At 49.1% G+C, this 21,300-nt stretch overlaps 1 protein-coding gene across 1 annotated transcript in view; it reads right to left on the reverse strand.

Annotated features, from left to right (window-relative positions):
* Positions 1-838: 838 nt before the first annotated feature.
* Positions 839-21,300, reverse strand: part of LOC144826134 (uncharacterized) — a 31,418-nt gene continuing 10,956 nt past the window's right edge. The window contains exon 2 of the mRNA XM_078684529.1: positions 839-846. Coding sequence (XP_078540655.1) covers positions 839-846 — 8 coding nt within the window. The remainder of the gene's footprint in view (positions 847-21,300) is intronic.

Consider the following 21,300-nt stretch of genomic DNA (forward strand, 5'->3'; position numbering starts at 1 on the left):
AACACCATCATTCATCAAGGACCCGACTGATGTCCTCCGCTTACTGGAGCGGCTTCCACATCCAGAAAGAGTTGACCTTTTTGTCACACTGGATGAGGAGGATCTCTACACTAACATCCCTCAACAAGCAACTCTTGAGGTGATAGAAGATGCCCTGTTAAATCAAGAATGGAATTCACTAACACCAGTACCATTCGTGATGGAGTGTGCTACTCCAGCGTTAACTGAGAACTTTCAAATATACCACCAAATGCAGTGCACTTCTATGGGCAGCACGTTTGCACCGAGCCTGGCATGTATGTACATGTCGGCTTTTGAAGAATAGCAGCTATTTCCAAGTTGATGTACCTGCGAGGCGATCATCTGGACCCCCATTAACTACACGAATATCTTCGAACCTCAGGCTGCTTCCTAAACATATGATTCACCGTGAAAACAGCACCTGCCCATTGCCGTATCACTGATTGTATCTAGATTCCTTCATTCCGTCTGTTAAGTGCGGCGGCTTTTTGATAACATCTAACTCAATAACTGAAACGCTATTTGAAACAATCGATTTAATCGTTCAACCTGCACAACACGCAACTCTCTTCCAGAATTGTCGCATGTCCTGCAGCAACCATTCCCTCAGGTTCGAATCTAGAACTTTCTCTTCCGGAGCGCTGCATCTTGGTCCAGCTGCTCTATTTTCGCCATTTGATCAGTACAATATGACGGTGACCTGATGAAGGTGACAACGCCAAAACGCGCGTAGTCTGTTCTACCGTCTTGCCTCCATCAATGAGCCTAAGTTTTTGTTGTATTGTTTCATATGAATTGTCACCTGATGTATATATTATCAAATACCTGAAAGATATAACCAAAAGAAAAATAGTAGAAAGAAGTATTATAAATAAATAAAAGAGTTTAATCAATTTTGAATATTCAACTTTGTCCTATAATTGGTCATGCCGTATATGGGATGACATACTCAATCTGAATTTGACCTGTTACTGTTTGTAGTCAACACTATGGCTGACTGAGCTATACACTTTACCTTACCATGTTTGTTCCCTATGTATAGCAAGTCCATTCACTATTATAGGGGTCCCCTTTTTCTAAATCAAAGAAATCACTACTCTAGTCAGGGCAAGGGAACTACTCCTCAGAATGACCCTGCTCATCCTTTTAGTTAGTGTGGTGCGAGCAGACAAGGCTGTGCGTGTCGTAGGGCGGAGAGGACCGGCCTTGCCGTCTCTCACGCTTCTGGCGGTGCGCTGCGTATGGTGCAGCTGGGGTCTCTGGCAGAGTACGAGTGGTACGGATCAGGTGCGACTCGTTCAAGGAGGCGCACAGGAGGATGCGAAGGCTGGGTACGCGCCGCACACTGTCAGCAGCTTCAGGCGGACAGTCAGGAGCGTACCAGGCAGATTAAGAGGCACAGTTACCATGGGAAAAGAAAACGTTGCGGGCCCCGAGCCCGTTGGGTGCAGGTTCGTGCTTGAGTGCGACGTTCACTCTTCACTTAGTCTACCAGGCGGGCAGACACGTTGGTGCGCTTCACAGCACGGGACGTACCTTGGGGTCTGGGAAAGCAGCGGTGGGTTCCAGAATGCGGGGCGCGGCACTGGGGCCTCCGGTACGGTCCGTACTGGGGGCGGATTCCCTGGATGTGCGGCGCATCCTCTCCACAGGTCAGAGGGCACAGTGGGACGGCCGGGTGCGTTCGCAGCGCACGGGCGGCCGTCCAAAATAAACTTTACTAAAAGAAGTATTTTATTATTCTGAGTTCAGGCATACTAAACTTGACCTTCTACCATGTTCCCTGAGCCTGCTGGGATTATAGGGTGTAATAATTCCAACAGCCCATCTTGGCCTAGGAGAATAGGTAGCCTTACAATAGTGAGAAACGAAACTGGCTGTAATTCACTATTAGGACATGCCACACACATCAGGGCTTGTCCTACCTTACACTTACAATGCACCCTGCCCTTGGGCCTACTATAGGGGTGACTAAAATGAAGCGAAGGGAAGGTTTAGAGGCTGGCAAGTGTGTACACTTGCCCAGCCAGCATCACAGTACCAGACTGCACACAGGTTCTGCAATGGCAGACCCTAGACACATTTTAACAGGCTGCTTCTGTGGGTGGCGCAACCAGCGTTGCGTGCCCACTAGCAGTATTGGCACTTTACTGGGGACTGACAGTAAATCCAAGGAGCCAATCATGGAAATGAATTACAGGTACACTTTACATTGGGAGCACTTGCACTGCGGCACGGATTGGCCGTGGCGCAGTGCCCTGAGCAGCGAACACCAGCAAAACATCTGAGGCACATCAGCAAAAAAGTGGAAAGGAGACTCACGCCAAGGTGCCAGGTCTAACACGTGTCCCCTCCAGCTGAAAACTGGGTAGAACTAACCTACCCCAGGGAGTTCCTCATCACTAAGGCGGAAAAACCTGGACAGACCGTCAGCATTGGCGTGATCTGTGCCTGGGCGATGCTCCACTGTGAAGTCCATACCCTGTAGGGATATGGACCACCTCAACAGTTTTGGGTTCTCACGCCTCATTTGCATCAACCATCTGAGGGGCCTGTGGTCTGTCTGAACCCGGAAGTGAGACCCAAACAAGTAGGGTCTTAGCTTCTTCAATGCCCAGACCACTGCGAAAGCTTCTCGCTCTATTGCACTCCACCTCTGTTCCCGTGGAAGTAACCTCCTACTGATGAAGGCTACAGGTTGGTCCCAGCCCTCCTCAGTTATTTGTGAGAGAACCGCCCCTATACCATGCTCTGTAGCGTCTGTTTGCACTAGAAATTCCTTAGAGAAATCAGGAGCCAGGAGCACGGGTGCCGTGCACATGGCAGTTTTCAGGGTGTCAAAAGCCTCCTGACAGGTGTCAGTCCAGATCACATTCCTGGGCTGCTTTTTAGAAGTCAGCTCTGTCAAGGGTGCAACAATGCTGCCATACCCCTTGACAAACCTCCTGTAGTACCCAGTGAGCCCCAGGAAGGCTCTCACCGCAGTCTGGGTCTTGGGGGGTTCCCAAGCCAGGATGGTTTCAATTTTGGTCTGCAGGGGTGCCACCTTGCCACTCCCCACTAGGTGTCCCAAGTACACCACTGAGCCCTGCCCGATCTGGCACTTGCTTGCCTTGATCGTGAGGCCTGCCTTGTGCAGTGCCATCAACACTTCCCAGAGGTGTCGCAGGTGTTCTTCCCAGGTGCTGCTGAACACTGCGATGTCATCCAGGTAGGCGGCGCTGAACTCAGCCAGTCCCACCAACACCTGGTGGACCAATCTCTGGAAGGTGGCAGGGGCATTCTTCATCCCAAATGGCATAACCCGGAACTGGAAATGCCCATCTGGTGTGGAGAATGCTGACCTCTCTTTTGCCCCATCAGTCAAGGCGATCTGCCGGTACCCAGACGTTAAATCAAACGTGTTGAGGAACCGTGCAGCCCCTAGCCGATCAATGAGCTCATCAGCTCTGGGGATGGGGTGCACGTCAGTCTTGGTGACTGAATTGAGTCCTCTGTAGTCCACACAGAACCGGAGTTCAGGTGTGGCTCCCGGCACGGCAACCTTTGGGACCAAGACCACTGGGCTGGCCCAAGGACTGCTGGATGACTCAACCACCCCAAGAGCAAGCATTTTGGAGACCTCCTCCTTGATGCAGGCTCTGACCCTGTCAGTTACCCTGTAGGCCTTGTGCCTCACAGGTAAGCTGTCTCCTGTGTCCACATCATGGACGCACCAATCGGTGACACCAGGAACCAGGGAGAACAGATCTGGAAACTGCCCCAGTAATTGGCGGCAGTCATCTTGTTGTTCAGGCGTCAGGGTGGGTGAGAGGTTAACTCCATCCACTGACCCATCTTTCTCAGAGGCTACCAAGAGGTCAGGAAGAGGCTCAGTCTCCTCCTCCATTCCATCATCAGTTGCCAACAGCATGCCCACTTCGGAGATCTCCAAGTGGGGCTTAACGCGGTTAACATGTAGGACCCTCAAAGGGTTCCTGGGAGACTGCAAGTCTACCAAGTAGGTGACAGGACTCTTGCGCTCCACAACCTCAAATGGACCTGTCCACTTATCCTGAAGTGCACAAGGCTCCACTGGGGCCAAGACCCACACCTTTTGTCCAGGTTGAAGCTCCACCAGAGTGGAATTCTGGTTGTACCACCGCTTCATCTCTTCCTGGCTGGCTTCCAGATTTGCCTCAGCAAGGTGCCTGAATTGCCTGGTCTGGTTTCTGAAGGCCAGCATGTAACTGTATACATTCTGGGGAGGTTTCCTGGGAGATTGCTCCCAACCTTCCTTTACCAAACTCAGAGGTCCTCTCACTGGGTGACCATACAGAAGCTCAAAGGGGCTGAACCCTAAAGACTTCTGTGGCACCTTACGGTAAGCAAAGAGCAGGCATGGCAAGAGGACATCCCACTTACGCCTCATTGGAACTTCCAGGCCCATGATCATGCCTTTTAGGGTTCGGTTGAACCTCTCAACCAACCCATTTCCTTGGGGATGGTAAGGGGTGGTGAACTTGTATGTTACACCACACTCTTGCCAAAGGGATTTCATATACTTGGATATGAAATTGGTGCCCCTATCACTCACCACCTCTAGAGGGAATCCCACTCGGGAGAAAATTCCCAGCAGTGCACGTCCCACCACGGGGGCCATCACTGTCCTCAGAGGGATGGCTTCAGGATACCGGGTGGCATGGTCCACCAAGACCAGGATGAACCTGTTGCCCATGGCTGTCTTGGGGTCCAGAGGCCCAACAATGTCAATACCCACTTGCTGGAATGAAGTACTGACCACGGGAAAGGGTTGCAGAGGAGCCTTGTGCTTCCCACCGCTCTTACCACTTGCCTGGCAAGTCTGACAGGTCCTACAGTGAGCATATGAGCTCTTGTGCATTTGGGGCCAATAAAAGTGGGTGACAAGCCTGTCATAGGTCTTGTTCATCCCCAAATGTCCTGCTAAAGGCACATCATGAGCCAGCCCCAGTAGGAAGGCTCTGAACTTCTGGGGTAACACCAACGCACGGGCTGAACCAGGTTCAGCAACCTTAGGCTCAGAATAGAGGAGGTCATTCTCCCAGTACACATAATGTGTTCCAGACTGAACACCATTGATCTGGTCTGCAGCCTGCTGCCGCATACCCCTGAGAGAAGGGCATTCTTTCTGCTCCCTGCAGAATTCTTCCCTGGAGGGGCCTCCTTCTTGCTGCCAATGGGTCAGCTCAGGCAGGTCCCCCAGTTCAGCAATCTGTTCCCCTGTAGGCTCCAGGGCATCCCCTTCAAGGTCTGCTTCCTCCTGGACCATGGGAACTGCAGGGGCCGGTTTCCCGTGCCCCCTGCGCCTTCTCTCTGACCGGTTCCTGGGCCTCTCCTTCAGGCTCCAGGATCTCTTGAGCACCCCTACTGGCTGCCATTGACCGGGTGGTCACACACGCCCAGTCAGGCAGACCCACCATCCTCAGGTGAGCTGTTTTCTCCACCTTTTCCCAAGGGGAGTTCTCCAGATAATTCCCTAGTAAACAGTCTACAGGCATGGACGTTCTCACAACAACTTGCAGAGTACCAGAGACCTCCCCCACTCAAAGGGAGCTTGAGCCATTGGACCTTGACTATCTGAGTTGTCAGCATTGACAACCCTACAGTAGGCATGGGGTACAACCTGCTCTTGAGACACTAGGTGCTGCCGCACTGCAGTCACACTGGCTCCTGTGTCTCTAAGAGCCACTGCTTTCTTACCATTGATGGTAACCACCTGCCCATATTTCTTAGTGTTAGTGGGCAGGTAGTTCTCAGGGACCATTTCACTGTCTCCTAAAGAGACTAGGGTCTTCTGAACAGGATCTCCACCCCCTGGGACTGCTCCTTCCTCCCCAAAATTAACACTAGTCATTTGCTGGGGCGGAGCACCAGTGGGTGCTGGTTTACCAAACAGGCGACACTTAGGGTCAGTGGCAATGTGACCCGGGTCACAACACCTGTAACAATTGAAGGGCCCTCTTGGAACAGGTTTACCTGTCGGGGCCCCGGTCTGCTTCGGGGGTGGGGGGAGGCTGAGAACCTTTCCCTTGGTTCCCTTGGGGATTACTTTGGGGGCCTTTAGGGAACCCTTTCTGTTTACCCCTGTGCCCCCACTCTTCTGCTGGGGACCCTGCCCACCTTTGGCTGAGTCTTCCACTGGACCCTTGCGGACCCTGGTGCTGAGCCAGTGGTCCGCCTCCTCAGCAAGCTTCCTCGGGTTGGACAGCTTGCTGTCAATCAGGTGCTGGCATAGCTCAGGAAAACAATTAAGTGAGAAGTGCTCCCAGGCCATTAAATCAAGAAGCCCTTGAAAATCATTCACCTTACTCCCCTTTACCCAACCATCCAGTGCTCTGCAGACAAAGGTTACATACTCCACATACGTACCCCCAGGAATCTTAGTACAACCCCTGAACCTCTGTCTATACATTTCAGGAGTTAGCCCAAACCTGGTCATTAAGGTATCTTTCATGTGGGAATAGGAATTGTGTTCTCCAGAGGGAGGGTAAATCTAGCAGTGTGTCTCGCCCTTCGCTAAGGAACTTCCCCCAAAACCCCGCTCCCCAATCCTTGTCAGGGACCCAGTGGGAGGACATGGCCACTTCATAGGCCCTAAACCACTGTCCTATGTCATCCCCCTTAAAGTATTCCTTAACCACATCTTTTGGCATGTACACCCTGGACTCTACCTGCACCGGTGTTGTGCTGCCACCAGAGGGAGTTGTTTCCAAACCTTTTGCTTTCAGCTCCAACTCCTTCAATCTCATGTCATGCTCCATCTGGAGCTTTTTCTCATCAATTGCCAATCTTTGCTTCTCCATTTCCATTTGTCCAGTTAATTTTGCCATCTCCACTGCATGTGCCCTGTCTGCTGCCCTGTCTGCCAGCTCCTCTGGTGACAGGCGTCTGCTGGGATCCACAATGCCATCTGGTGGTATGACCTCCACCGCATTCTGTGGCTCTCTTGACTCCTTCCAGGCTCTCAGTGCCTTGATATATTGGGCTTTCTTTTTGCACCCTGTTTGTGCAACTCTGAACTTTTGGCAGTAGCCTCTCAATTGCTCTACTGTGTAGCCCTCCAGTCCTCGGTGTTCCCAATCTACATCCTCAATTCCAGAGATCACAGAGAGTGCTCTTCCAGCAGGGAGTGAGCCAGGCATGGCTTCAAAAATGGGAGATCTCTCAACAAAATTAAAAACAGAAATATGTGGCTGCTTTATAGGTCTGCTCTCACTATGTGGTGATTGCAAACACAACAGTGATGGACAGAATGTGGATCAATGTCACACATTCACCCCAGTCCAAAGATCTGGGCCCAAATCCATCGTTTTTCCACTCCACACCACCCTGGGTTAGACAATGGCGATATGCAAATCAGCGCTGACCCTGTGCCCCATGGGAACAGTCCAGTCCGAACTACAAAAGCCATGTCCTTCCCAGAACGGAAACAAGCATCCGAGGACCGGCCCGGTTTCGAGGTAACACCTCTCATCAGCCCGGCTAGCTTGATTCCAGTGGTGTGGAGTGCCTGGGACTCACGTCTGAGCATCCCCAGTACACTTAGAGCGGTAATTGCAAACACAACAGTGATGGACAGAATGTGGATCAATGTCACACATTCACCCCAGTCCAAAGATCTGGGCCCAAATCCATCGTTTTTCCACTCCACACCACCCTGGGTTAGACAATGGCGATATGCAAATCAGCGCTGACCCTGTGCCGCATGGGAACAGTCCAGTCCGAACTACAAAAGCCATGTCCTTCCCAGAACGGAAACAAGCATCCGAGGACCGGCCCGGTTTCGAGGTAACACCTCTCATCAGCCCGGCTAGCTTGATTCCAGTGGTGTGGAGTGCCTGGGACTCACGTCTGAGCATCCCCAGTACACTTAGAGCGGTAATTGCAAACACAACAGTGATGGACAGAATGTGGATCAATGTCACACATTCACCCCAGTCCAAAGATCTGGGCCCAAATCCATTGTTTTTCCACTCCACGCCACCCTGGGTTAGACATTGGCGATATGCAAATCAGCGCTGACCCTGTGCCCCATGGGAATAGTCCAGTCCGAACTACAAAAGCCATGTCCTTCCCAGAACGGAAACAAGCATCCGAGGACAGGCCCGGTTTCGAGGTAACACCTCTCATCAGCCCGGCTAGCTTGATTCCAGTGGTGTGGAGTGCCTGGGACTCACGTCTGAGCATCCCCAGTACACTTAGAGCGGTAATTGCAAACACAACAGTGATGGACAGAATGTGGATCAATGTCACACATTCACCCCAGTCCAAAGATCTGGGCCCAAATCCATCGTTTTTCCACTCCACACCACCCTGGGTTAGACAATGGCGATATGCAAATCAGCGCTGACCCTGTGCCCCATGGGAACAATCCAGTCCGAACTACAAAAGCCATGTCCTTCCCAGAACGGAAACAAGCATCCGAGGACCGGCCCGGTTTCGAGGTAACACCTCTCATCAGCCCAGCTAGCTTGATTCCAGTGGTGTGGAGTGCCTGGGACTCACGTCTGAGCATCCCCAGTACACTTAGAGTGGTAATTGCAAACACAACAGTGATGGACAGAATGTGGATCAATGTCACACATTCACCCCAGTCCAAAGATCTGGGCCCAAATCCATCGTTTTTTCACTCCACACCACCCTGGGTTAGACAATGGCGATATGCAAATCAGCGCTGACCCTGTGCCCCATGGGAACAGTCCAGTCCGAACTACAAAAGCCATGTCCTTCCCAGAACGGAAACAAGCATCCGAGGACCGGCCCGGTTTCGAGGTAACACCTCTCATCAGCCCGGCTAGCTTGTTTCCAGTGGTGTGGAGTGCCTGGGACTCACGTCTGAGCATCCCCAGTACACTTAGAGCGGTAATTGCAAACACAACAGTGATGGACAGAATGTGGATCAATGTCACACATTCACCCCAGTCCAAAGATCTGGGCCCAAATCCATCGTTTTTCCACTCCACACCACCCTGGGTTAGAAAATGGCGATATGCAAATCAGCGCTGACCCTGTGCCCCATGGGAACAGTCCAGTCCGAACTACAAAAGCCATGTCCTTCCCAGAACGGAAACAAGCATCCGAGGACCGGCCCGGTTTCGAGGTAACACCTCTCATCAGCCCGGCTAGCTTGATTCCAGTGGTGTGGAGTGCCTGGGACTCACGTCTGAGCATCCCCAGTACACTTAGAGCGGTAATTGCAAACACAACAGTGATGGACAGAATGTGGATCAATGTCACACATTCACCCCAGTCCAAAGATCTGGGCTCAAATCCATCGTTTTTCCACTCCACACCACCCTGGGTTAGACAATGGCGATATGCAAATCAGCGCTGACCCTGTGCCCCATGGGAACAGTCCAGTCCGAACTACAAAAGCCATGTCCTTCCCAGAACGGAAACAAGCATCCGAGGACCGGCCCGGTTTCGAGGTAACACCTCTCATCAGCCCGGCTAGCTTGATTCCAGTGGTGTGGAGTGCCTGGGACTCATGTCTGAGCATCCCCAGTACACTTAGAGCGGTAATTGCAAACACAACAGTGATGGACAGAATGTGGATCAATGTCACACATTCACCCCAGTCCAAAGATCTGGGCCCAAATCCATCGTTTTTCCAGGCTCTCCACACCACTGGAGTCAAGCTATCCAGGCTGATGAAGGCTGAAATTAGGCCCAGATCCTTGTACTGGGATGAATGTATGACATTGTTCTACATTCTGTCCATCAACTGTGTTTTTTGCAATTTTCACCCCAAGTGGGCTGGGTATGCTCAGACGTGAGTCCCAGGCTCTCCACACCACTGGAGTCAAGCTATCCAGGCTGATGAAGGCTGATAGCCAGAAACCGGTCCTTGGATGCTTGATTCCGGTCTGGGAAAGACATGGCTTGGTAGTTCGGACTGGACTGTTCCCATGAGGCACAGGGTCAGAGCTGATTTGCATATAGCCAGTGTCTAACCCAGGGTGGTGTGGAGTGCAAAAAAACGATGGATTTAGGCCCAGATCCTTGTACTGGGATGAATGTATGACATTGTTCTACATTCTGTCCATCAACTGTGTTTTTTGCAATTTTCACCCCAAGTGGGCTGGGTATGCTCAGACGTGAGTCCCAGGCTCTCCACACCACTGGAGTCAAGCTATCCAGGCTGATGAAGGCTGATAGCCAGAAACCGGTCCTTGGATGCTTGATTCCGGTCTGGGAAAGACATGGCTTGGTAGTTCGGACTGGACTGTTCCCATGAGGCACAGGGTCAGAGCTGATTTGCATATAGCCAGTGTCTAACCCAGGGTGGTGTGGAGTGCAAAAAAACGATGGATTTAGGCCCAGATCCTTGTACTGGGATGAATGTATGACATTGTTCTACATTCTGTCCATCAACTGTGTTTTTTGCAACTCACTATGTGGTGATCAGCAATTTTACTGTAAATAAATCACAAATGCAAATTTGAAATCCCAACCGCTGCGTCCAGTGTTAGAAATGGGATTCCGGGCTGGCGGAGGTTGGCACCAAAGCCAGGCAGAAATCACCACTCTAGTCAGGGCAAGGGAACTACTCCTCAGAATGACCCCTGCTCACCCTTTTAGGTAGTGTGCCGCGGGCAGACAAGGCTAAACTTCGGGGCGCTACAGTTAAGCATTTATGACCTTTAACAGTAAAATACACTGACTCCCCCACAAATGGACACCAGGCTTAGGTTCTGTAAAAATACGTACTTTATGTAAAATATATCTATATGAAGGCAGGTAAATTAGTACAAGGCCTTTTATAACGTTTCTTAGATCGGGGGCCACAGGTATAAAATAATGGCAAGTATTATGGAGAAGTGTGGCTCAATGGTTAGAGCGGCAGACCCTGATGCAGAGGTCTAGCCCGGGACCAGGGTTCAATTCCCGCCTCGGCGGGTCTTGGGCTCAATTTTCCTCGGATCTGATAATTCTCACCTTGGTGCCTATTCTAATCATGGGTCCCACTCTGCAACTCTGGGCAATAGTTTGCTTAATCTTCACAACGGCCCCCACACCGCTAGGATGCCTGGCTTCACCTTGGGGGTGCCCAGGAGTGGGCACTTCATAGGGAAAAGCCAGGAAGGGTTCCACAGCGGTATTCGTACAAGCGCCGAGATACCCCAGCTGGGGTCGATTCGTGCGCTATACAAGTACACTACATTTACATTTACATTTTGTTCTGAGCTTCTACACCACCTCAGGGTGCTTCTCTGGGTTCTTGGGGTCCCAGAAACGATGTCACCACACTTCGGGCACGATTTCCAGGGGTTGGGGCAACTCTTGTTGTGGCTGTGCGCTTCGGGACACCTCTGTGCGTGTCGTAGGGCAGAGAGGACCGGCCTTGCCGTCTCTCACGCTTCTGGCGGTGCGCCGCGTATGGTGCGGCTGGGGTCTCCGGCAGAGTTCGAGTCATACGGCTCGGGTGCGACTCATTCATGGAGGCGCACAGGAGGATGCGAAGGCTGGGTATGCGCCGCACACTGTCAGCGGCTTCAGGCGGACAGTCAGGAGCATACCAGGCAGATTAAGAGGCACAGTTACCAAGGGGAAAGAAAACATTGCGGGTCCCAAGCCCGTTGGGTGCAGGTTCGTGCTTGAGTGCGATGTTCACTCTTCACTTAGTCTACCAGGCGGGCAGATGCGTTGGTGCGCTTCACAGCACGGGACGTACCTTCGGGTCTGGGAAAGCAGCGGCGGGTACCAGAAGGCGGGGCGCGGCACGGGGGCCTCCGGTACGGTCCATACTGGGGGCGGATTCCCTGGATGTGTGGCGCAGCCTCTCCACAGGTCAGAGGGCACAGCGGGCGGCCGGGTGCGTTCGCAGCGCACGGGCGGCCGTCCAAGCTCTCAAGTGCGCTCAAGAGATCAGGATTCCGGTGGGAGGGGAAGAAAGCACCCCAGGTACTTCCAAATAGTGAGCAGGGGCAGAGGAGCAGGCGGCCTGACCCGAGGGGCAGAGAGCGGCTCTGGGCAGAGCGAGGTTCTCAACGGGTAAAAGGGCGGGCCGCTCCAGAGTGCCACAACTCTAGGAGGGGGCGAGGGGGACGCAGTCTTGTCTCCAGTGGGAGGAACACACGGCTCAGTTGCAGGCGAGCCAAGGCACAGATAACCCACTAGTCCTGGGGTTCAGTTCAGGGGCAAGCTCAGTCAAGCCCTTGGAGAAAGTTTCAAGCACAATTCAGCAAAGTCCTTCTTAGGTCTTTTCCTCTCCTTCCTCAGCAAGGCAGACAGCAGGTCCTTCAGCTTCTTCCTTCTAGTTGGGCAGAGGTTCGTTGTGGGAAACAGGATCTAATTTCTTGGGAGCAGGGCTCCTTCTTTTATACAGCAATTCTTTTGTCCTGGCAGGCCAGGGGGCCTTTGCATAGTTCCTTTTCAGTCTCTGAGCACTGTGTTGGGTAAACTTGGGTCTCCCCTTTGAGGGAGCAGGGAAGGCACATCAGACGCTCCACAGGAGGTGGAGCCGGCATTGTGGGGACAGGGGCTGCCAGGAGTACTTTGTTAACAGGCTTCCCTCTTCCTGGGCCAGGTGTCGGGCTGAGTCATCAGTCGCTCCCCAGGAGGTGGAGCCAGCATTGTGGTGGCAGAGCGAAGCCCTATTCAGAGTCCAGGGGCACTCCCACACCCCACCTATGGGTAATCCCTGCATTCACCACCTGTCATCCCCCAGCCCTGTCACTCACACAACCCAGACAGCAGATACACATCCTAGCAGAGGCGGGCTGAAAAGGTTAGGCAAGCAAATGCTAGCTTTCTAAAAGTAGCATTTGCAAACACAGGATATTAAAATAAACTTTACTAAAAGAAGTATTTTATTATTCTTAGTTCAGGCATACTAAACTTGACCTTCTACCATGTTCCCTGAGCCTGCTGGGATTATAGGGTGTAATAATTCCAGCAGCCCATCTTGGCCTAAGAGAACAGGTAGCCTTACAATAGTGAAAAACGAAGGTGGCTGTAATTCACTATTAGGACATGCCACACACATTAGGGCTTGTCCTACCTTACACTTACAATGCACCCTGCCCTTGGGCCTACCATAGGGGTGACTAATAAGAAGCAAAGGGAAGGTTTAGAGGCTGGCAAGTGTGTGCACTTGCCCAGCCCGCATGACAGTACCAGACTGCACACAGGTTCTGCAATGGCAGACCCTAGACACATTTTAACAGGCTGCTTCTGTGGGTGGCGCAACCAGCGCTGCAGGCCCACTAGCAGTATTGGCATTTACAAGCCCTGGCACTTTACTGGGGACTGACAGTAAATCCAATGAGCCAATCATGGAAATCAATTACAGGTACACTTTACATTGGGAGCACTTGCACTGCGGCACGGATTGGCCGTGGCGCAGTGCCCTGAGCAGCGAACACCAGCAAAACATCTGAGGAACATCAGCAAAAAAGTGGAAGGGAGACTCACGCCAAGGTGCCAGGTCTAACAAGAAGCTTGACCATCAGCTTAATACCTGCTGTTACTGTACATTGACACCGAGTTTTGGTACTTACAACACCTGTAACATGCCCAGTCTCTTTAGACTCACCAGGTCTTGAGGACTATTTGGGATACCATCCTTAGAGCCAACATACATCGGAGTGCCCCACATTCACCTCTCTCACGAGCACACCAGTTACTTCTAGGTACAGTGGCTCTCTCTCTCTGCTCCCAACAAATATTCTTATTTTCTCTTGATCCCGCCTCAATATGACATAGTTTTACATTTACATCAATCACGATACATACGAAATTTATACACGGGCTCCCTTTACCTTACATCACCACGAGCCCTTAAACTAACTGAGTACTCTTATTGGACTCGGATATAATATCCTGCCAGTCACACTGAGCACTTCCGGGGTTTAAAAATGACGGCTTCCGCTGCATGGTTGTGAGCTAGGTGTGTTCGTTATCTGCTCCCTATGAGTGCACTTTTCATTCCTCACGGCGAGGTACTCCAAGATGGCACCCACCACCGCTGTTAGCGGTCTAGTGATTCCCTTGTCACGCGGTCCGAACAACCAGGAAGTGTTCTCCCGCACGATTCACCAATCCTGGTTATAACTGCTGCTCCGGTTGGTCAGTCAGGAGCGTCCCAGACTGGAAGGAGCGCCGGGGTAGGATACACTTGATCCTGAATTGGGGAAACCGTGAGTACTTTTACAGGGACATAAGGACCGTGTTACCACTACCTTGACCCACGGCTCACACTAACAGGGAGTGAGCTCTTTGGGGGTTGCTATACAGTCCCTACTGCAGGCATCTCATTTTGTACTCTCCGCCCCATGGACAGACTCTTTACTGGCTTACGAAGAGTGAACACTGCGCCCTTCTGATGTTCAGCAACTTTGGTGCTGACACACTTCATTGTGGACGCATCTGGTCATATTTGTTTAGCACAAGTTCGGCTACTCGTGTGTGGTATGTGAGAGTTTGTATCGAGATTATGGCAGATCTTGTAGTGGTGACGTCCGCATGATGAGCTACATGGAAGGTAGCGGGCTGGCGATGTTTTTCGACAAAGTCAATCTGAGGTCTAGGTCCGACAATGTAACTTGGCTGTTGGATGGATCTGAACTTGGTCCTAAAGTGTTACCAGTTACCCTGTATCCTTCCAATGTTTTACAGCGGTGTTTCTAACTACAGTAAACAGGTGTCTAGCTTCCACTTAGACACCCCTCTGTCACTGTTTCAGCTTGGTGTGTCTAAGGGTGTGTGTGGCCCCATCTTGGACACTAGTAGAGGAGTTGTATACGGATCCCATTCCCGTTGCGATGTAGCTAAGATGCCTTTTGTTCTACCCTTATCCCGCAGGACACTACTGATTAAGTGTCTGCCTCCTCCAGTAATGGTGCCACGTGCTCTCAACTCCAGTTGAGTGAGTTTTTTAGGAAAGGACACGCTACATTTATTTTTTCTACCGTCCTTTTAATCTGACTATTACTGTTGCAGCTGTTTTTAATGTTTTCTATGATTGTCATGTGACCTATGCACATTTATGGGTCACAGAGGACGCATGTCACTGATCACCTGTGTTCCTCACGCATTGAGCACCACACACCCAGTTTGGTGTGTTTCACAGACCAATTCGTAATATAATCTTTGGTTACTAATTGTTGTCATATTTAGTTTTTTCTTGCAGGTTGAGCTAGATCGACTAGTGCCACTTTTTAGGGTGCTGTCTAGGTGGTCACACATTAAGCCTAAATGAGGCCATGACTGCCACCAAAAAGTGTAGGTAGATCAATTTTTATTTATTGGTCCTGAAGAATTGCCATCACTTGATTTAAGGCAAGAAACATGTCGACCTTTTTCAACAGCACATGTCCCCACACACCTTAAAGTGAGAGGGTGCGTCTTTCAATTTTTAACCAGGGGAGTGGCCACATCTCATTAAAATAGTTCTGAGTGGACCAATTTTCCCTGTTTTAGCCCACACAACACTTAATCATCACCTACATCCACTCTTATACCAAGGGCCCTCACACGCACTGCACCCAACGGCTTGAAAAAAGATCTCCGCCAAGTAGGCCCCTTCCAGGGCGCCTGATCGGGTATTGCACCGCCGACCTGAGTAGGAGCTGGCCCGATGATGAAGCACGACACCCGCTTGTTGGGTGTGTGAGGGTCTTTTTCTGCATAGGAGGAATTCCTTCCTCCTGATATGAGATTTTGTCTCACATTGGGTTTCATTATCCTCCCCTGACTGATCTAGCCTCTACCTGCTCTTTCCCTCAGGAACATCATACTGTATTTGTTACAACAGAATATGATGGCCTAAATAGTGCATCAAAGAATATTGGGGCAGATGTATAAACCATTTAGGTCGGAAATGTCCCGATTTGCAGAATCAGGCTGTTTGTGGCCACAAAAATGCATGTTTTAAATGTATACAAGGCACATTGCAATTTGGTACGTGTTACTGAAATGAAATGAAATGAATTTGTACCTGTAAAGCACACCTATACCCCAACCGGGGTTTCCTGGCGCTGTACGCATAACGCTGTGGAACCCTTCCTGGCTTTTCCCTGTGAGATGTCCACTCCTGGGCACCCCCAAGGTGAAGCCAGGCATCCCAGTGCTGTTGGGGCCGTTGTGGAGATTAAGCAAGCTATTGCCCAGAGTTGCAGAGTGGGACCCATGATTAGAATAGGCACCGAGGCGAGAATTATCAGGTCCGAGGAAATTGAGCCCAAGACCCGCCGAGGCGGGAATTGAACCCTGGTCCCGGGCCAGACCTCTGCATCAGGGTCTGCCACTCTAACCATTGAGGCACACTTCTCCACAATCGCAATTTGTGTTTGCAATTCAGTATTTGGAAGGGGAGTGTTTAAGGTGTCTCCTTCATAATACTGAATTGCAGTGATATGTATTAATGTTTTGTGACCTAATTCCAGTCGCAAAACATTAATATTTCACAACCAATTCAAAGATGGTGGTTACTCATTTGTAAATGGGAAGGGGTCCCCAAGTAGAATATAAAAAAAATATTTTTGAAGAGCAGGACCACTGCTAATAAATTAATTTCAAACACATCATGGTTTTCTTTTGAAGCGTATCCCATTTTCCTTTAAGGAAAACGGGCTGCATTTCAAAGAAAAATGATCGCTATATTTTAAAGCAATCACAGACATGACGGTCTGCTGATCCCAACAGGCTTCCATCCCTGTGATAGTTATCATTTCCAATGGGTCATAAACTGCAACCGTGCTCATTTATATTCATGATATAGGTCGATCTATGACCCACTAGGAAGCTCTAATTGAAACTCTGCAAGTTTCATATATTAGGAATAGTGAATTACAAATTGATTCACAGAAAATCACCATTAGGAAATCACTATTCCTAATATTAGTATATCTGGCCCTTGGTGTCTAAAAATGTAGCCCCTCTGTAGTTAATAATAGAACATCTGCAATATTTACATAACAATATTTATTTCAGATTCAGCCAATAGTTACTTAATGGCCCAATTGGATCATTGAATTTAAATCCCTGCTTAACTTGTGTTCCCTTTCCCATCACCTGCTAAATAAGGTACAACACTACCATAATTGTTGTTTAGTCTTTAAATAACATGTGCTATCCCCTTTAATGTATTTTTTACATTAATGAGCGTTATCTGTTTTAATTAATATTAGCCAAGATGTACCCCAAATCAATGGTTTATTGCTACGCACACTTCTCTATGTGGATAGACATTGCTTATGGCACGCACACCAAAGCTATGCTTTTCTTGGTGCTCACCGCAGTCTCATATCATAGCTTGTGTTCCAAGGCGTGAATAGCTCTCACTCTATCTGTTGGCACCAACTCTTTGAGTAGCATAAACACCTTTTCTTACATGGGGGTCAATTTTACAGCTACAGTATCTTGGACATCAAACATTGTGCAGTGCAGGACAAAACAGTCAGGGACAATTGGTTCCTTACACAGTCTCCCCTAACCACAAGGGAGAGGTTAACTAATTCTTCTCTTGCAAATGCTTGTCACAGCGTATCTCTGTTGAACCAATGGGGCCAAGGTGTGAGGTATCTCACATTTTGAGACTATCCAGAGTGAAGAAAACAGGTCCCTTAGGAATCTTCTTTTAGCACCCATATTGCCGCTGCACTCAATTTGTCAGGAAGAGCTGGGCATTCCCTAAATAGAAGATGACATTAGATTTAAAGTTATCGGATAAAATGCACAGTGCTAACAAATTCCAGTTGCAGAGAATAAAAATCATTTAAAGTGCTGGGGCTGAACATTTAGGTATAACTCTAACCTAACAGTTTTAACCATTTTTCCCCTAGAATAAATATCATTTAAAGTGCGGATACTGAACATTTAGGTGTTTTCCCCCTAACTCTTGGTTATAACCCCAACTTTTTTGTTGAACCTGATCTTAGTGCATACATTTTTTTTCAATTCTTTGATTTTATTTAGTTTCGCTCTCCATGCCTGAAAAGAGAGAACTATATCGGATCGCCAGCATTATACAATTAAGGATCTTGCCACCAATGCTGCTATGTATAGGTTTTCATCTTTTAAAGTACTATTGGGGGAACAGCCCAAAACTGCAATTGATGCATCAATAGATAAGGAAGGGTCTAAGGTGGATCTGAGATAGAGTTCAATTCTCCCCCACAGACCATTGATTTTTGGACATTCCCAAACAATATGTGTCCGTAACATTTTTCACTAAATGCTTGTCAGACACTAATTTTAACTGTAGTTTTGTGTTTTTATCTTTTTTTTAAAAACGCATTTTCGCTTACTTGCACACTAAAACTTTAATTCACATAGAACTTAGTTCTATATATACTTTTTTGTTGTATTTCATTTGGAATGCTCTTGTTTTAAAATAGTTTTAAATTTGCACCTGTGGTATTTGTTTGCCTGACTGCATGATTCCATACTCTATGGTATGGCCGCCCCCTGACTTTCAGCCTCTCTAGCCGCACAGACACCTCTCGCTGGTAACATTTCGAGCGACATTCTAGCCGCACTCTATTGTGCTTGACTCTATATTAGTGAACAGATGCAAGCGTGCAGCGCGCGCGCCAATGGCGCACCAGAGGCAAGCCCGTCTGCGCCCGTCTGTGCCCAGAACTTATAGCCAAAATGCGATCACTGTAAGTAAGAGAATAACATACTCAGCTGCGCAACTTCACAGACTTAGTAAATATATTTCTCCTAAATGCGCTGTATATACTCCTCCTTATCGCGGCTTTACTTGCATTCAATGCAATTTTACATTGGGTCCTATGCGTCTTATAAACACTATTTCCAGAACTGGCCTTCAGGTCTGTCACAGCACCACCTCTGCCAAAATGGCATGTCGCCAGAATTTGTACTTTTTAAGCCTTAACTGTTGTTCTCTGGCCAAAAATAAGCAGCATATTTTTGACCTTCTTAGTACTGAACATCCAGATGCACTCTTTCTGACCGAAACATGGCTTCATGCCAATTCCGGCCCCGACATTGCCACTGCTCTTCCTCCTGGATATGTCATCGCCAGGAAAGATTGAGACACAGGCCACGGCGGGGGGATTGCTATAATTTATAAATCTGCTCATGTCTGTAAATTTGAAGCTATTTCCATCACAGAGTGTGAAGCGGCTTTGTTTAAACTCTCTGTATCCCCTCAGCTGACCTTGTCTGGCATTTTAATTTATCGCCCTCCGGGGAAGCCCGGCTCCTGGGTTTCCATTTTCCCTGACTTTATCGCTCCCTTTATTTTAAAGGCAGCGAATTTTAGAATTCTAGGTGACCTGAACCTTCACCTAGAAGATAATCAGAATAACATCTGCCACACTTTTTTATCTAATTTGGAGGCTCTAAAATTCCTGACTTCTTTATTCAGAAGGTTGAACTTATTTACAAGTCACTCTCTGCTCCTTCCCCTTCCTTGTGTAGTATGGCTTCTGCATTTGACCCTACATATCACAGTAATTGTGACCAGATAGCCAAGTTTTCTTCCTGGCACCCATTTGAAGAGGCGTCTTTCCAAAATAGTTTAAACAGTATTAAATCTGGGTCTCTTCTTGATCCTTTGCCTATTAAACTCCTTTGTCAGCTCTCTGCCCCATCTAAAGGCGTCCTTATCGATCTTCTTAATGCCTCTATGCAGGAGGCCTTGGTACCCCCCGAGTGGAAGCGAGCCATGGTCATCCCTTTGTTGAAAAAGGCCGGAGCAGATCCTTCTGTACTATCTAACTTTAGGCCTATATCTCTGCTTCGGGCTTTCTCCAAAATTTTGAAAAAATATATCAATACTCAACTGACACAACACATAGATAAAGTTGGCTTTCTTCATTATTCACAATCCGGGTTCAGAGCCAACTTTTCAACTGAAACCGCTCTGCTTGGGGTTACTGGGAAACTGCACCAGCATTTAGATCAAGGGGAAACTGCGGTACACATTCTATTAGAATTGAGAGCCGCATTCGACACTGTGTCGCATAACATCTTGCTTAACGCCCACAGGTCTCTGGGGCTGGACAGCACTGCCCTAATCTGGTTTGCGATTCAAAAAGGGGGGTGGTGATGGACAGACTATCTGAATTAAGCAGAACACTCCTACCGAGTCAAAAGATCAGGGCTTGGTCCATCACCGTTTTTTTTAGCTCACTGCACCATCCCAGTTCAGAACCTGGCTACATGCAAATTAGTCTGTCCCTGGCCCAGTGCATCATGGGAACAGGGCAGACTGCTTCATTCCTTAAGGGTCGCACTTTTCAAATCTTTTCTGCTAAGGCATCATCTAAGATCTGCGTATCAGCACATGGAGTCCCACAGGGATCCATTTTAAGCCCCCTGCTCTTCAACATCTATGTCAGACCTCTGGCAGAGATTGTGGAAGAGGCCGGTCTTTCCCTATATTCGTATGCGGATAATAGGCAGATTGTCTTCTCGCTTTCCACCACTAAAGACGCTACAACATCTGCCCTTCAGTGTGGCCTACGGCAAGTAACAGAGTGGATGCGCCTTAACATTTTTAAGTTAAATGGGGATAAGACTGAGGTCCTTATCCTGGGCAAGCACAAGGACCTATGGGGCCCTCACCATTGGCCTCAGGAAATGGGTTCCTTTCCCGTACCTGTCACCCATGTCCGTAATCTGGGCATCATTATTGATGATAGTCTCTCTATGAGACAATAGGTGGCGAGTGTTGCTGCCATCTGTTTCACGATCTTGAGGTGGCTTTGTAAGATCATTTGGATGCTTCCTGCCTCAACCCAACGCATGGTAGTCCAGGCACTCATCACCTCTCGTCTCGATTACGGCAATGTTCTCTATCTCAGTAGCTGCCAAACGGTACTGAGAAAGCTAAGGTAGTTCAGAACTCTGCAGTACCCCTTCTTTGTCAAGTTCCTAGACAGGCTTCCATCTCGCCGTATTTACATGACCTTCACTGGCTTCGAATTGATCAAAGAATTAAATTTAAAACCCTGTGTTACATCTTTAAAATCAAACAAGGTGTGGCACCAGCGTATCTGCAAGAGCTCATCCATCCTTACATCCCTTCTCGTCCCCTGCGCTCTACAGCCCACGGAGACTTTGTGATTCCCAGATTTAAACTTGCAACAATGGGAGGCCGTTCCTTTCCTTGTCTTCGCTCCAAAATCTGGAATTCTCTTCCAGTGTCCTTGAAGAATGAACCGTCCTATCTCAGCTTTCAAAGAAATCTTAAAACTTGGCTCTTTTATTAGCAAATGGTTCTTGACTGCTCCTTTTCCAGCAATTTGTGTGCTTGGCGCCGGGAAACCCTTTTTGGGTAGC

Source organism: Lissotriton helveticus, chromosome 3_2 (assembly GCF_964261635.1).
Source record: "Lissotriton helveticus chromosome 3_2, aLisHel1.1, whole genome shotgun sequence".
NCBI lineage: Eukaryota > Metazoa > Chordata > Amphibia > Caudata > Salamandridae > Lissotriton > Lissotriton helveticus.